Genomic DNA, 17942 nt, shown 5'->3' on the forward strand with positions numbered 1-17942 from the left:
CTTGCTGGAGCTGTGTGGATAGGCTTGTTAAGGATGGTTACCAATGGCTGGTGGTCCGTTTCGATGTGAATTTGTTTACCATATATGTAGTCATTGAATTTGGTGCACGCGAATACCACAGCCAGAAGCTCTTTTTCAATCTGTGCGTAACGTACTTCTGTTTGCGTCAGAGTGCGAGAAGCGTACGCGACAGGTGCATCTTCTTGAAGACACGCAGCTCCGAGTCCAAACTGGGAAGCATCACAGGTGAGTGTGACGGGTTTCTGGACGTCATAGTATTTCAAGGTAGGTGGACTGGAAATCCTGTGCTTCAGATCTTCGAAAGCATCCTGATGCTGTTTAAACCAGCACCACTCTGTGTTTTTACAGGTCAGCTCACGCAGGGGTGCAGACAACTCGCTGAGGTTTGGTATGAATTTTCCTAAATAGTTGATCATACCCAGGAAGCGCTGCAGTGCAGTAACATTGTCTGGCGGCAGCATTTCTGTGATTGCTTTTGTTTTAGCAGGGTCAGGTTGTAGTCCCTTGCTTGTGAAAATATGTCCAACATAGCTCACCTCATTTAGGCGGAATTTGCACTTTTCAGGATTCAGTCTCAAGTTCACTTCACGAGCACGGTCTAACACTTTCTTCAAATTTACATCGTGTTCCTGCTCGCCGTTGCCCCCCACAATGATGTCATCAACTATGACTGCGCACGGGTAGCCAGCGAAGATCTGTTCCATAGCACGCTGAAAGACCTCGCTGGCTGAATTAATGCCAAAGGGCATCCGAAGAAATCTAAATCTTCCAAATGGCGTACTGAAAGTAGTCAGAAGGGAAGACTTATGATCCAGTGAAATCTGCCAGAATGAGCTTTTGGCGTCTAGTACTGAGAATACAGTGGAGTTTGGCATCTGCGCTGCCACTTCTTCCACTGTGCGCATAGGGTGATGTGGACGTTTTAGAAATTTGTTCAGGTCTCTCGGGTCTATACACAGTCTTATTTCATCTGAGTTTTTCTTGTGAGTGGCCACCATAGATGACACCCAATCGGTTGGCTCAGATATAGGAGTGATAACGCCGATAGCGACCATTCTTTCCAGCTCTGCTTTTACCTTGTGTTGCATTGCTGCAGGAATTCTCAGTGCTGGACGGACGACAGGTTGAGCTTCTTTGTCAAGTTTCATGCAGTATGTTACAGGAAGCCTTCCTACTTCATCTAGGAAAAGATCTGCATATTCGGTGTTAATCTCCTGCGCAAAACTTGAGCTCTCTTTTAGACTGACCTGGTGCACTGCGTTATTGAGAGAAATGAGGCCCATCCGAAGACAGTCATATAGCCCAAGCAATGGCTGTACATTTTTTTCCACCACGTAGAACTGTAGAGAATAGTTCTGGTCACTCAGGTTGCATGATAACACAGTTGAACCCGCAGTCTGGATCTCCTCTCCACCATACGCAACAAGCTTCACATGGCTTGATAACTGAAGATTCTCTTCTTGCTTTACCTGTGCAAATGTCTGCATAGACATGATGTTGCATGATGCTCCTGTGTCGATCTTTAGTTCGAGAGGCTTTCCATTGGTTTGGACTGTGCAAGATATTGCGGTTTTCTTTGACTGTTTTGCGTCAATTTCTGCCACCTTCTGGTGATTTAAGGAAACTCCATCTATAAAGAATGAGTCTTCACTGCTGTTTGAAGCTTGTAACGACAATGGGTAGAAAGCAATATAAAACGTATAAACGCTACATTTAAATTTTAAATCGAAGTTCAAGACAATAAATCTGATAAGCACACACGAGTAATCTCTTTTAAATACAAACAATACTTTATTGATTATATAAGCTCTTGCAACATCAATTTGATTCACAGTCTTTTTTAGATTCCGTGTACGATGAACTTTCATAGATTTGCAGCATTTTTGGAAGTGGTTCCATTTGTTGCACCTGTGACACTGCTGGCCATATGCAGGACATTTCTCCCGTTTTGCCTCATGGTTGCTTCCACAATTGCTGCAATTATTAATTTGTTGTGGGGCAAACCTGTCTGATTTGTGTTTGGGAGTACGAAACGTTTTTCTTTTTACCGTTTGTTGAACACTGTCCACATTTGCCAAATTATGCTTTGGTCCAGCTAGTGTTTTAGTGTGCTGGTCTGTCAGTTCATGTATTTGACATGTTTCAATGGCTTTTGTCAATGTTAGCTCATTGTCACGCAGCAGGAGTTTTCTCATTCCATCATTGAGTATCCCACACACAAGTCGATCCCTTATCAGTTCCTCTTGTAAATCTCCAAACCTGCAACTCTGTGCCTTGTTTCGTAGGTCGGTTACATATGCTTCTATTGTCTCTCCTGGCCTTTGATTTCTTGAATTAAATTTGTGTCTTTCCATCGTTATGTTTGTTTGTGGACTACAAAGTTCGCGAAACTTGCGTTTTAGACATTCCGGGTCCTCACGTGACTCAGCCGGAGTAATTATTCGTCGGTTTTCTCCCTCACCCGTGTAAACAGCGGGTGCATAGACGAACTTTCGTTCGCGCTCAATGGCCTCTGAGCCAGCCAGATTAAGCAGTATGAAAGCTTTTGTGCGAGGCTCTTTTTCTGAGTGTGCAGCAGCAATAAATATGTCAAATTCCTGCTCAAACACACGCCAATTTTCGGCGATATTGCCATCAAAGACAAGTGGATCAGGTCTGCGAAACCCTTCAGCCATGTTTTATTGTGCGATGAACGATGGTGGCTTACTGTGTGAATGTTCGTTGGAGGAGTATCTTCTTTTCTTCGCTGCATTCACGATTTCGTGAGGACCACTTCTGACACCATGTTGAATGACGAGCGGCAAGGCAAAGGTTCATTTAACAACATATAACTTTACTAGAGGAGATGCAGAAGTTCAACATACAAGCATATAACTTCATCACCGTAACACATACTCGCGCATGCGTAGAAACCAGCTTTTACAACTTAGTCTGTTGGATTTAAAGCTACAGAGCACTCTGTTCTACACATAGTGTGCCTTTAACAAAGATTAATGAATGTTGTTAGAAATACATTGCTCACTGTTAGTTCATGTTGGTTAATACATTAACTAATGTTAACAAATGAGACCTTATTGTAAAGTGTTACCGATTATTTTTTTTAAATCTTGATTTGTGTTATTCGGAAAAAAGTAAGTCATATACAGTACATCTGGGAAGGGGCGAGGATAAGTACATTATCAGAGAATTTACATTTTTGGATGAAGTTGTCATGATCCTGGTTCCTCCTCCTTCTTTATCTCCCTCTTTTGGTCACACACACACACACACACACACGCACGCACGCACGCACGCACGCACACACACACACACACACACACACACACACACACACACACACACACACACTCCCGTTGTCTCATCACTCTCAACTGTTTCCACTCTCCTCCTCTCCGCGCTAATTTGCCTCCACCTGTTCCCTCTTTCCCACTAATTGTTTCTGCTTTTTCTAGCTCTCTCTTTTCCTGTCTCGTTGTCAGATTATTCCGTGATATCTACATGCGCATCGCTACTCTCATACCATTCTTGTCTTGTCTTGTCCTGTCTTGTCCTGTCTTGTCCTGTCTTGTCCTGTCCTGTCCTGTCCTGTCCTGTCCTGTCCTGTCTGTGCTCTTGCTGGAGCATCATCTGCTATGGGTATTAATCTGTTGTTGCTGTTACACGCTCTCTGAACTCTATTCAGCCCAAGGTGAAGAAGCTTCATGCCTACTTTCAACTCTTCGGCAGGGAAGACGCTCCATTGCTGATTTTTCAATTGAGTTCCGTACCTTATCTACAACCTGCGGCTAGAATGAGCCAGCACTGATCACCCGTTTTTTGGAGGCACTAAACCCGGATCTCAAGGACGAGATCTTCATGCGTGAGCTGCCCACTCGACTCGACCCCTTGCCACTGATGTCGTCAGCCTTCGAAGTTTTGCAGGGAGCAAAGATCTTTTCCAAACTCGATCTCCGTAACGCCTATCATCTAGTTCGTATAAAGGAAGGGGACGAATGGAAGACCACCTTTAACGCACCCCTCGGTCACTTTGAATATAGGGTCCTTCCTTTTCGGTTTGGTCAACGCCCTTGCGGTATCTCGACGACATTTTGATTTTCTCTCCCCCCCTCCAAGTTCATGTCCAACACGTTCGCTGTGTCCTCCAACGGTTGTTAGAGAATCGACTCTATGTCAAGGCGGAGAAGTGCTCTTTTCACGTGTCTTCAGTTACGTTCCTGGGCTCAGTCATTTCGGCAGAGGGGATCAGTATGGACCCGGCTAAGGTCCAGGCAGTCACTGACTGGCCCGTACCCGACTCTCGTGTCGCGCTTCAACGCTTTCTCGGCTTTGCTAATTTTTACCGTCGTTTCATACGAAATTTTAGCCAAGTGGCCGCACCCCTCACTGCTTTAACCTCAATCAAGTCCAGTTTTAGATGGTCAGAACCTGCTCAAGGAGCTTTTGATCAGCTAAAGACCCTCTTTACCACCGCACCTATCCTGCTCACCCCCGACATCGCGAGACAATTCATTGTCGAGGTGGGGGACGGAGCGGTCCTTTCCCGGCGCTCCGCCTCTGACGGAAAGGTACATCCCTGCGTTTTTTTCCTCGCACCGCCTCTCTCCCGCTGAACGAAACTACGATGTCGGCAATCGTAAACTCCTCGCCATTCGTTTGGCTTTAGGTGAATGGCGGCAATGGTTAGAGGGATCCTCCATCCCTTTTATCGTGTGGACTGATCATCAGAATTTCGAATATATTCGTTCCGCTAAAAGATTGAACGCCCGCCAAGCGCGCTGGGCATTGTTTTTTACGTGCTTCGATTTCTCGATTTCGTACCGCCCCGGGTCTAAGAATATTAAAGCTGATGCGCTCTCCCACCTCTTCGACTCCTCTACCTCTACCGCGACCCAGGAGGTTATCGTTCCCTCCGGCCGGGTTGTGGGCGCGACCGTTTGGGGAATCGAAAAACTGGTTAAACGTTCTCTTTCCCGAACAACCGTTCCGCGCAATTATCCTAAGGGTCTTCTTTTTGTTCCCGTGTCTGCGTGTCTAGCTGTCCTTCAGTGGGGACATTCTTCCAAATTGGCTGCCCATCCCGGTGTGCGGGGCTCACTCGCTTCTATCTGTCAACGCTTTTGGTGGCCTACTTTGGAACGCGACACGCACAGCTTCATCGCCTCTTGCGTTACTTGCGCCCAGACCAAGGCAGGAAATGCTCCCCCTGCCGGTCTGCTTCGGCCCTTGCCTGTACCCACTCGTCCGTGGTCCCATATCGGTCTTGATTTTATCACTGGTCTGCCCTGTTCGGCTGGTAATACCGTCATCCTAACTGTAGTCGACCGCTTTTCAAAATCTGCTCATTTCATTCCGCTCACCAAACTCCCCTCGGCCAAAGAGACTGCCCAGATTATGGTTGATCATGTATTTAAGCTTCACGGTCTGCCCACCGACGTTGTTTCGGATAGGGGTCGCCTCGCAATTCCGGAGAGAGTTCTGCCGATTGATCGGGGCTACCGATTGATCGGGGCCAACCAAATTGTCGCCCGCATCCTTCGGAGCCTAGCCTATCGTAATCCCGCGTCCTGGTCAGAGCAACTTGCCTGGGCAGAATATGCACATAACTCTCTCCCATCTTCTGCCACAGGTCTCTTGCCTTTCCACTGTTGTCTCGGTTACCTACCTCCTTTATTTTTGTCACAAGACACTGAATCTAACTTTCCGTCCGTTCAAGCCTTTATCAGCCGCTTTAAGCGCACTTGGAACAGGGTGAGATCAGCACTTTGTCGTTCTAGAAGACGCATGAGCGTCGCGGCTAATAGGCGTCGAGTAAAGAGCCCTCGCTACGTTCATGGCCAGAAAGTGTGGCTCTCCACTGCCAATTTGCCTCTCCAGTCCGAGTCTCGTAAATTGGCTCCCCGTTTCATCGGGCCATTCCGCATCATCAAGATCATTAGTCCTGTCGTTGTCCGACTTCGTCTTCCGCCCAATTTTCGACGTGTCCACCCAGTTTTCCACGTCTCCTGTGTTAAACCCGTTGTTCGCGTACCCTCTCGCCCCTCATTCCCCTCCGTTCGTGTCGAGGGTTCTCCCGTCTACAAGGTCCGCCGAATTCTGGACATGTGCCGCCGGGGTCGTGGGCATCAGTATTTTGTCGACTGGGAGGGTTATAGTCCTGAGGAGAGAAGCTGGGTTCCCTCCCGGGACGTCCTGGACCCCTCTCTCATCGATGATTTCCTCCGGTCTCGCCAGTCCCCTTCCTCGGGAGTGCCAGGGGACGCTTGTTGAGGGGGGGTACTGTCATGATCCTGGTTCCTCCTCCTTCTCTGTCTCCCTCTTTTGGTCACACACACACACACACACACACACACACACACACACACACACACACACACACACACACACACACACACACACACACACACACACACACACACACACACACACTCCCGTTGTCTCATCACTCTCAGCTGTTTCCACTCTCCTCCTCTCCGCGCTAATTTGCCTCCACCTGTTCCCTCTTTCCCACTAATTGTTTCTGCTTTTTCTAGCTCTCTCTTTTCCTGTCTCGTTGTCAGATTATTCCGTGATATCTACATGCACATCGCTACTCTCATACCTTTCGTGTCTTGTCCTGTCCTGTCTGTGCTCTTGCTGGAGCATCATCTACTACGGGTATTAATCTGTTGTTGCTGTTACACACTCTCTGAACTCTATCCAGCTTACTAGACGCAGAGTACCTGTTCAGCGCCTGCATCCAGCCACCGGCTCCCTCTGTCGTCCCGTGAGTTTTGAAGTTCGCTTTCCTCTGCTCGGGATCATCTGCCGCTTCCTGCGCTGTGCTGTCCAAGAGAGAAGATTTGTGTTCTTATTGACATTTCTAGTCGTCTGGCATTTTCTGTTATCTTCAGACTTCACGGAAGGTTTTCTGTTTGTTTGATTACCTGTGGACAGCTCCTTGATTATATTAAAGACTGTTTATTTTTTTCAACTGCAAAAACGCGAGGCACCTGGGGCGCATAAACAGCGGGCAGAACGCGCTCAATGACATAGGAAAACAATTCAAAAAAGGCACCTCTCATTGCAAAAAAAAAAACGCTTTTGGTGTGATCGGTGCAGGGCTTTTTCTCTCAGCTGCTCTTTCCCCAGTTTTTTTTAGCAACTCTTCCCAGTCAGGACGCAATTAAGCTGTAATGGTTGCCAATTTTTTCCCCTTTTTTTCCCAATCAGTCCACACATAGAGGTATAGAGTACATCTCGTTGCTGTTGGAGGAGGGCATTCTCTCTCAGGGCAAGGTTAGGTTTAAGTCCTCATATATATAGCAGCCACCGATGTGGTGATGGGTTCCTCTGCAGCAGAGAGAAATTCAGGGTCCCGTCTCCACGATGGTGGTCCACAGATTGATGTCTATTGGGTGGTACATCTTTCTGGCCCACATTTCCATCTTGGCCTTGATTGGTCTTCATGACTTCATGACTACTCTCTGAAGTAGAGCAGTTAGCCCCAGTAAACTAAGTAGGCCTACCATTTTAAATTGGTTTACTAGGCTGTAAGAACTGTGAATAAGTTAAGAATTGCAAAGTGAAAATCACAAAAGCAACAGCAAGTGATGGAGATTGAGCAAAGTTAGCCTTTTTATACATGCATATACTGTGACGTCACATTCCAAATGACATTCCAATGCTGCTTGCAGAGTGTCATTGTTGGGCGGGGCTTCTGCGAACCCGCTTACTAACTCGTAGCTTGTGTGTTTTTTTACTGTACTTTTAGGAGGAACAGATTCAAAATATTTATTTAGGAAATCATCATACCGTGCTGTTTAGTGAATCAATGCTTTGTGCTGATTTAATTAGTTTACAGCTAAGAATGGTCAAATATTGGCATGTCTTTTGCGCTGTAAATTATGTGGTGTACTAGTCTCTGAATACATAATTCATTATTAGCCTACTGTTATTATTGATGATATACTTGCTGGATTAGGCTAATTAAAACAGTGCACAAAGACTCACAGGAATTCATTTTCATTAATGCATTTTTATTTTGTTTAAAACACTTTTGAATGTGGTTACATAACTGCACAATAAAGCCTTTAAAATCTCCTGATAACACTGGTCTCTGACAGGAGTGTGAGCCATGAGGCGTCTACAGCCTGAAATTACGCGTGGCAATCTCTTTTGTTGTCATATTTTTGTCCGTTTGTTTTAAATTAAAATCGTGTGATTATCGTCATGATCTATATTTGTTGTTTTGTTTTCGCAATCATTGATAATGAAATTAAAGGGTTAGTTCACCCAAAAATGAGCAAACAAACGGAATTATTAATGCAGGACTGGATGTAGGCTAATTGTTATATAACCATTTAACAGTGATAATAATGTATCATTAGCCTACTGCTTAGCTAAAAATGGAAAATTCAGCATTTAAAGCATGCCATAAGGTAGGGTTGGGCAAGCCAATTGCCAAAGAAATCAGAATTTTTGGGCTAAATGGCGATTAATGGTATAATCTCAGTTTACTTTTTTTCCTTTTCTTTTTTTTTCTATTTGAATAAAAAAATTAATAAAATCTGTATTCAATTATTTATTTATTTTTAAAGAGAAAAAGAGTTTCCATTTTTATATTCAAATACACTGAAACAGGTCTTCACTACAACCCGTCAAAATACAAGTTCGGGTTAACTAGGAAAAATTATGACAAATATATTACTATTGTAGGCCTAATAGAATGCACTTCTCAAAATAATAACAACAGCAATTATAATACAATTTATTTAAACATTATTTAAGGAATATTTTTTTTTGGTCCATGGTTTAATTGAGTAAATGTGTTTTGCAGCAAAAAATAAATAAAATAAAAATAAAAGTTTACAATTTCATTTGATTATCACCGTTTTTGATAATATATTTGTATTAAATCATAAAAAAGAAACATTCATTTTCTGAAAAAAAATGTCATAGGACTAAACATTTTAAAAAATCATAATGTTAATATAAGTTGTAAATCTAATTCATTATCAATTATTGAATTTAGTTTATTAGACATGTTTTGATGAATTCTACACTGGAGAGTCCCCCACCCCACAGTTAAAAAAGTAACTCAGTAACTTTTACTCTTGAGTATATTTTAAATGAGCTACTTTTTACTTTTACTGGAGTAGATTTTTAGACCAGTAAAAATATAGGCAATGTTTTAAAATTTAGTCTCACTTCAACTTAAGTTATGCTGTAATAATAAATAGTTATTTTTCCAATACCTTTCACGCAAAGAAAGAAGCTCAAAGAGTGGTTCAAATAAATATAATTTTAAACAGGATGGGACAATAAGGGGTTTTGGGGCCTTCATATTCTCATAGGGCCCAACAGTAACAGAAGTTACAGGGAGCCCTCATAGTTCAATTGCCTTGTTTAAAAGGCCCTGCATAGGCTATGGGACACATATATTACAGCATAAATACACATTTGTTTTCATTGTTAATGGGTTTTCTGAACCAAACTGGATCTCACGGCCTTAAAGGATTAATTCACCTAAAAATGAAAATTTCCTGATAATTTACTCACCCCAATGCCATCCAAGATGTCCATGTCTTTCTTTCTTCAGTGGAAAAGAAATTACGTTTTTTGAGGAAAACATTTCAGGATTTTTCTCTACACAACGGACTTCAATGGCAACCTGAATGTTGAAGTTCAAATCAATGCCGTTTCAAAGGGCTCTGAAGTGCTTGCATGGGTTAATCTTCGCTCTACAATGAGAGAATAAGGTAAAAATCTGCATCTCCACTCGAGCACTCCAACTGATGTCCTACACACCTGTGCCACTTTAAAGAACTGCAGATTAATAATATAAATGTATAAAATAATATTTTAATATTGTTGCAGTGTTTTTTGTTTTTTTTTTGTCTTTATCATGCTTCTAGGTTGCAATATTTTTCTCAGTGGAAATTTTTAACAATTTACAATAATTGATTATATGCAATTCAGGTCATTTTATGATCATGATTGTCTGACTGTACATTGTCATTCTTATGTTACATAAGAAAGAGGTTTGTTCAGAAACATGCAGACTATTTCTGGTGTCTTTCCCTTTAAATTATGCAGTATAATGGATATCTCAGTGAAAGGTGTAAATGTTGCAAAATACTATTATTTAAAAAGAAGATTGTTTCTAAAAGAGGACAATCTTGAACTTGAACATTATTTTTCCTTCTGGCTTTACTCCTGCACTTACCCACTGCAGTAGTGTTTTTATGTTAAATAGTATTTATATATGAAATAATAGTCAATATAATGACTTTTACACCGAAAATTATTTTATGACCTTAAAGTTTAATTTTAACATTACAAAATGCATTATTTTTGATAACGTACTGTATAAAACACAAAAGCTGTTCAACAACATTGATTTTTTCAAACTTGGACATTTGCTTGGACAGTTTTATTCAGTGGACAAAAACTTTCAGTATTATATCACAACTAGGAAGTTACAAGAAATCGGCCTACTTTTAAATTCACTCTTCCACTCTCGCGCATATTCTAACACTGCAGGTGTTATCCAGCATGATCCACATTGCACTCTCTAGCAATGTTTAATTTTTCATTTCATTAAAAACAAAAACACATAATTTTGTCTTCAGGGAAATCCAGGAAAACTTGAAAAATGCAATGTATGCAGTTTTGTCCTACCCAATCAGAAACCTCTTTTTCTCACAACCCTTTTTACTCTGTTTCCAGGTATGAAACGATGGGATGGTTCGTCAGTCCAAACCAGGGATAAGAATCCACAGCCAGGACAGGATTCAGGATTACAGCAGCAATTTTTCAGACACTCACAAGAGAAAAAAACCATAAAAAAAAAAAAACAGCCTTGCAAAAACAAAGCCAAAACAATCATCAGTAACTCATTCAAATAATAAAGTTTCAAATGACCAAGTCTGTCTGTGCTGCTGGTCTTAACTGAAGTTGACTTTTTTTTTTTTACTTGTTCTCCTCATCATTTTCATAGAAAATTGAGCAATTTCTTGAAACATATCCCGAGTCAGAACGGATAGAGCTGATAGAGTCACTTCTATGTACTGTGAAGGAAAAACACATTCAGATTAGCATTTTTGTCTTCATTACTAATTATAAGTAATAAATCTAATGCAAGATACACTTTATACTCAGTTTACTTAAGTGATGTTTTTTCATTTTCAGTTGAATACTCACACATATCGTCAGAAATCCTCACATCCCATTCTGCACTGAATGTCTTCTGTTTTTGGTTTTCACTTATGCTCTCTGTGAAGATTGTTGATTACAAAAATTTCACTGAATGCAAATTGTGAAAGTATTTATTGCTTGTGTCAATGATGTTTTAAAAATATGCCTTTCAACATATTCATAACTCAGATGAAGGACTACACATTCACTCACCACAGAACACAACACTTTGAGTATAATTACTGTTAATTACTTAATACCATTTACAATGTCATACGCACCAGATTCAGTTCTTGAACATGCAGGATGTAAAATCTTTAAGTCATCTGACATACTGGCATCTGATATTTCCACAGATTTTTCATCAGGAAGGACTATAGAAAAGAAGAAGAGACACGGGACCGATGAAATAGAATATTTCACTCTTGTATAAACTTCTGCACTGGCTGTATAATGTCCATTACATAAGAAAAAGATTTGTTCAGAAACATGTAAACTATTTATACTGTCTATTGGCTTTTATTAAAGTGTTAAAGATACTAGCTTCTCTTATTTGCACTGAAAAAAAAAAAAGAGACACAGTACAGGTGAAAGAGAATAAGTCAATATGTTGTGAACTTTCATGTATTGTATGACTCACAATTAGGAGGATACTCCATGCTCTGTCTGATATTGTTTTGTGGCACATTATCATCAGTGTTCTCTGCCATCATGTCCACATTCTCCAGCTCTGTGATCCAGCTCCTTTGATTATTTCTGTTTTGAAACAATGTGTATTGTGAAAGATACAAATAAATTTGCCATTTTTGAGCTTATCACTGATTTCTCATCCAAGTAGTGCATGAAAGTATATATATATATATCAAAATATAGATAAAGTGCATGGTAATCTCTTAAATCTGATTTGCTATTTTCTAAGTTGATTACTACGCATAATGAATATAATAATGTGTTAACATAAATCTACTGTCCCCTCTTCTGGCTTGTGTAAATACATCTTCCACAACACACCAGATTGACCTGGGCTGTGTTTTCCAGGACATGGTAAGCCTAAGCAAATCATAATTGGCACCAATAGTCATACAATCCACTAGCAAAGAATGTAAAACGAGGCACATATTACTAACATTAACTGACGGTATAAAAGAGAGCACACACACTTCTGTTGCATGCTCTTGATTGCTGATCGCACATTATTAATCATATTCTTTTGGTTTCTCTATCTAATATATTTAAAAATTACAAATAAAATGAAAATATAGGTATTGGTGAAAGAATCAAAAATCAAATGAAAGAATCAACATCGGGCTCGTTCTGGAAAAAGTGGTATCGTGCATCCCTACTTATGATGTTTTTTGGGGGAAATGCAGCCCTGGATGATTGACATCAACTTATTTAACCTCCATTAATCTATAATATAGAATACACATCAAATAATTGTCAACTGTGATCTGTTATGCTTTGACTACGTAAATATTCTATTAAATATCTCTTTTAACATTAATAATAAATATTACAACTCTTAGTTGAACTGTTTACAAACATTTCATGGGGACATATAGACATAGGCTATATACACAAACATATATATATATATAAAATATAATTAAACATATTTGACTTTTACTTTTTCATATCAAAAGATACAGAGTAAGACCTTGAAAAAATTCTTTACAGTATGATTGTACATAAAAAGATTGATCACAATATTAATTGTAACACATTATAAAGTGTTATTCTTTACAATGCAATAGGCATTTAATACTAAGAACCGCTTAAATGAAAACTTGGTAACACTTTATTTTGATGGTCCCTTTTGAATATTCTGTTGACGATAAGTAGCTTTGCTACTACATGTCAACTAACTTTCATTAGAGTATTAGTAGACTGTCTGCTTAATATCTACTAACTCTTTATCGTGATGGTCCTCCAACAGACATTCTACTGACTATAAGTAACTTTGCAACTACATGTCAACTTATTCTAACCCAAACCCTACCGGTCTACTAATACTCTACTAACACTCTAATGAGAGCTAGTAGACATGTAGGTGCGACGCTACTTATAGTCAACAGAATGTGTTAAAGGGACCATCAAAATAAAGTGAAACCGAAAACTTTAAATGTTTGTATGCAGGATTAAATCACTACACATGAACCGGCTTAAGACCAGAAATGAATAAAGACAATACACAGGGATTATTGAACTCAACAAACTAGGAATCGTAACCAGGAACAACCAAAAACAGTTAAGAATGACTAAGGGAAGGTTTAGGACTCCAACATACAAAGTTGTTCAGCCTGAATAATAAAACATATACAGTAACTGCCAAAATGCATCTAACATGACACATACTATTCTGTGTCATAACTCAAAACTGAGGATTAATTTCATACAACAAACTCTTTAGCTCTTTGAAGTCTGTTTCTTTCATTAATGTACAGCAACAGCCTGTTAACTACCAACACAGTGAATTTGTAGTACAACTAAATCACTTCCACATTACATTTTCATAACAGTGTTAACGCAGACATAAAAACTATAGCTATTACTGTAGATAAACAGGTACTCATAGACGGAAGGATACCAATGCTCATATTTTGCAGAATACATATTTTACATATGAAATTTTGTATTTGTTCATATAAAAGGTCTTACCTGACATTAATGGCACAATTCCCTTCACTCTTATGAGTAGACGGAAATGCAAACAGGAAAAAAACAAAACAACTTGTGACATAGTAGGCCTACTGGTTTAGCAGGAATAAGTATGCATGACACATGAACATGAAAACAAAAATATCTGAATAAGAATATACTTTTTAGGTGTTTTAACTACAAAGTTATAGATAAAAAAATTATTATTAGGTACAATGTTATTTCTTTTATGTTGTATTGCAAAACACTTTTACTGCTATTGATGATATGGTTAGGTTTAAAAGTGGGTTAATGTGGAAGGGATGGGTCAATAGTGTAATTATAGATAGAAATTAATGCATTACACTGTAATTTCATGCAGGTATTTATATCATATATAAGTATTGTAAAACATGTATATGTACACAATAAGTGCATTGTATCATATGTATTTAAATGTTATTACATAGTAAAGACACTTAATATAAAGTAAAGATCAAGTACACTGTCCAAATGTAAAATCAAACCTAAAACATGCTTCATAATTTAGAAGTCAAAAATATGATTTAACATGACCAACTCAACCTGGCTGCATTAGCTTCCACCAACAAAGGTCAGATCAAGCAATAGCTCATTAAAAATAACAACTACCCACATTTACTTTTAAGTACTTACAGTCATGTTTGGAAAGCCTGAAAGTCATAATACTTTAGAATAAATATTTAGCAGCTCAAAAACATATGATCAACATTCATGCTCTTACGTGTATTTCAGGCATTTTACTTGATACTGTACATCAAAGTACATGAACTTACAGGTACATTATATTACAGTAGTGTCTTGTGTAGTCACTAGAATTATAGAATTACTTAATCTCCTTTAGATACAACCAAAAAATATGATGACAACTCACCAGACACTACAAAATCTCAGTTTGATCTGAAAATTCCAATGTTTAGACATTACTCAAAGAAGAAAACAAGGGAAAATCTCTGTGTTTTGTGTTTTCACTGAACATGTGGATTAGTTTGTTCTCAACACACAACACTACACATTCCCAAATACTATCCTGAAATGGCTGTTAAAGGAATTCTGACATGAAATGAGGGAATGGAAGAACATTACAAGAAAGGCAAACCTTTGCCTTTTAAAAGATGACAAATTACATCTTGTATTCTGTTTTCACAATTCAGATCTTTTATCCGTGTAAAAGTAATTTGTGTTTAAACTATGTAAGTGTAATTCTAATCATTCATTATAAGGTCCTCGTCTGTGTATATATGATCATAATTTTCACTGTCCACCACACTGCTCTTATTCTGAGCTGAAGCTTCATTCTCTTCCTCAAAGGGCTGCTCAACATTATCAGAGAAGCGGAAAACTAAGCTGTCCTTGCGGTCTCTTGATTCAAATGAACCATATCCTGAACTTGCAGACAGAGAGTTACAGGCGTCTGAGGTTTTCTCCTGCCTCACTGCGTGTGAAGGGAGATACATTCAAAGGTGGTCAGATAAGTATTCATAAAAATAATTGAGGAATGAAATGAAATGTGAACTTGTACATGTTTTGACGTATACTCCAGTAGTTATTTTTTGGTCAGTTCACTCGTTTGATTTGTTTTTTGGTCAGTTGAGTCCTTACACATATCACTAGATGTGTCACGGTCACCAGCTCTGTCACCTATACCGCACTTCACTTCCCAGCATCCCTCATGTTTCCCACCTGCACACCATCAGCCATCACCTCATCATCAGCACTAAAGACACACTTCTCCTGCACTCCCTTGTCTGGTCTCGTCTACCTGACTACCGACCCCGAGCCGTTGTGTGTTTTCAGCCTGTACCATCCTTCAAATACCTGCACCTGAGATCATCATATTCCACCCAGCTAAGTCACCGTGCAACTGCTTGAACTTCACATTCACCCTTCCTTCGACCAGTGTTTGTTCCCTGCATTCATTTAATAAACTTTGTGTATTCTATTACCTGTCTGTTCTCTTCCGTTGTTTGACAAGATGTTCCCTCATCCCATCAAACTCTGTATTTCTGTTTTCTGTCAGAAATGAGATGGTGAGGTGTGATTCTGGCTTTTGATACTATCATTGGCACAATCTCATCACCTACTGGAATGGAGAAATGAATAACTATGCTTTGAGCTTACTGTTATGAATATTAATTGCTGTTACCTAGCTTTTGACTCACAAAATGTAGAAATGTTAGATGAAAAGATTATTTTCAGCATCCCCATGCTTTTATTTTGTCATTTCCATTTTATCTAGCTCTGTGGCCTGACTGGCTTCCACAATGTCAGAGGGGTCACGACTTTTGTTTTCATCCTCCTTTTGTGACTTCATTTTCAAATCCATGGTGGTCCTCCTTTTTGGTAAAAAAATAATTAAAAAAAAAAAAAATTTTTACAATACAATAGTTTTATTAAAATTAAATGCTAAATCAAAGCTTTCTATTAATTACTTCCTCCTGAATGCAAAACTTGCCTGTGTCTGAAATCGCATAGCCTATCTCTTCCTGAACTCAATCTGAATAAGTAATTACTTCACAACTGCTAAAAAAGTATGTTCTATATAGTATGAGTGTGTGTAGTATGAATGTAATCTGGATGCTGTATCCGCCATGTTGTCATTATCATGTGACCTACCAGCTTCAGTTGCGTTGCTTCACCACCATTCACAAATCCTCTCCTGTCCATTGCATGCACACTTGAAAATCTATGCTAGCCGGGTACTTTTTGTCTATTCTTTTCAGTAGTCTACTGTGGATTCAGATTTCAGACATACAGCTTTTGTCACATACTGCTTTTCGCCTGTAGTAGGGAAGTATGTGATTTCGGATGCAGCCCTTTGCTGCTTTTTAATTCGCCTACTTATACTACGCCCTAAAAGTATGTAGGCTACTCTTTTTGTGAAAAGATACTTTTGAGTGTGTAGCAAAAGAGTAGACTACACAAGCTTTGCTTTGGGACATACTATCACGTCATAAAATGGTGTCTTTAACGGTTGCTCTCTTTCGCATCCACAGTAAACTGGCCTGTCAATAATATTGTCAATTTGTCACAGTTAAAATCCTCCACATTTAATTTAATTTAATTTCCTACCGAGAGAAATGCAGTACGTTGATCTGCAGTCGCGGGTCTTTATGTGGAGAACTCTCCTCAATATTAATGCATAATGCATTTAAAAGTTAATGGCCATTATAAAAGTTCACATTGTTATTGCAGATTAAATATAATGCGCATAACAATATATATATATATATATATATATATATATATATATATATATATATATAAACAATTTTTTATCAGGTTAAACTTTGATTAGTCACTCAAACCTTTATCTAAACCTCTCACCGTCGGTCGCGCACATCCGCCATGTTTTGTAGTTTTTTTTTTTACACCTTTTACTCGCGTTTGTAGTTCCTCTTCCAAAGCGCAATGGGTTGTGGGCAATATTCGCCTTTAGATATATGCATGGATCCACACTTCGAAAATCTACTGGAAATAGTAGACCATACGGGGACTTTTGACATAGGCCTACTCTTTTCAACATACTATGCTTTGGGACACACTTATCCTAATCTCACATTTAGGATGGATAGTATGGACATTGGGACGCAGGGAAAGTCTTTATTTAAAAGTGCAATGGCCCCCTCTGCTGGTTACAGGAAACACCTCCATTCACAACTAGATAAACACACATTGAGGCCACCATCTGAAGGCTACTTCCACAGCATTAATTTATAAAACAGAAGAACAAATTACAAATAAATACATAGATATAAGACATTGCAAAAAGAGACAGTCACTGTATGGAACACATTTTATTAGTAGTTATATTAAAGTTATCGGCTAGTTTGTGTGTGAAGCATGTTGCTTATTTTATTTAGATATGTCTTTAACATATCTACACAGAATGCAGATATTAAATATCCAATTTGTAGCTGATTATGAGGGTGATTATGAGTTTATGAGAGTTGAACTGGTTAAAGACAATAGCTGGTGTTGAGAGGCTGCATTCCAACCTGAGGAGGTCAGTCGGTGTAATACTTATCAGGCAATGGCACGCTTGTGGAAAACACCTAGTGTCTTTTATC

At 39.2% G+C, this 17942-nt stretch overlaps 2 protein-coding genes across 2 annotated transcripts in view; both read right to left on the reverse strand.

The window, feature by feature from the left end:
- The window catches only part of LOC309512107 (uncharacterized protein), a 30081-nt gene extending 14154 nt beyond the window's left edge, over positions 1 to 15927 (reverse strand). The window contains exon 1 of the mRNA XM_082187534.1: positions 15819 to 15927. Within this exon, the coding sequence (XP_082043660.1) occupies positions 15819 to 15859 (41 nt within the window). The 5' untranslated portion in view covers positions 15860 to 15927. The remainder of the gene's footprint in view (positions 1 to 15818) is intronic.
- LOC309512112 (uncharacterized protein) lies at positions 10300 to 13901 on the reverse strand. The gene is made up of 5 exons (XM_082187538.1): positions 13855 to 13901; positions 11837 to 11952; positions 11478 to 11570; positions 11203 to 11274; positions 10300 to 11069 (listed from the first exon to the last, which is right to left on the reverse strand). Exons 2-5 carry the CDS (start codon positions 11907 to 11909, stop codon positions 10972 to 10974), a joined length of 336 nt encoding a protein of 111 aa, XP_082043664.1. The 5' UTR covers positions 11910 to 11952; positions 13855 to 13901; the 3' UTR covers positions 10300 to 10971.
- Positions 15928 to 17942: the final 2015 nt, after the last annotated feature.

Source organism: Leuciscus leuciscus (genome assembly GCF_965113295.1).
Source record: "Leuciscus leuciscus genome assembly, chromosome: 13".
In the NCBI taxonomy this organism is placed as follows: domain Eukaryota; kingdom Metazoa; phylum Chordata; class Actinopteri; order Cypriniformes; family Leuciscidae; genus Leuciscus; species Leuciscus leuciscus.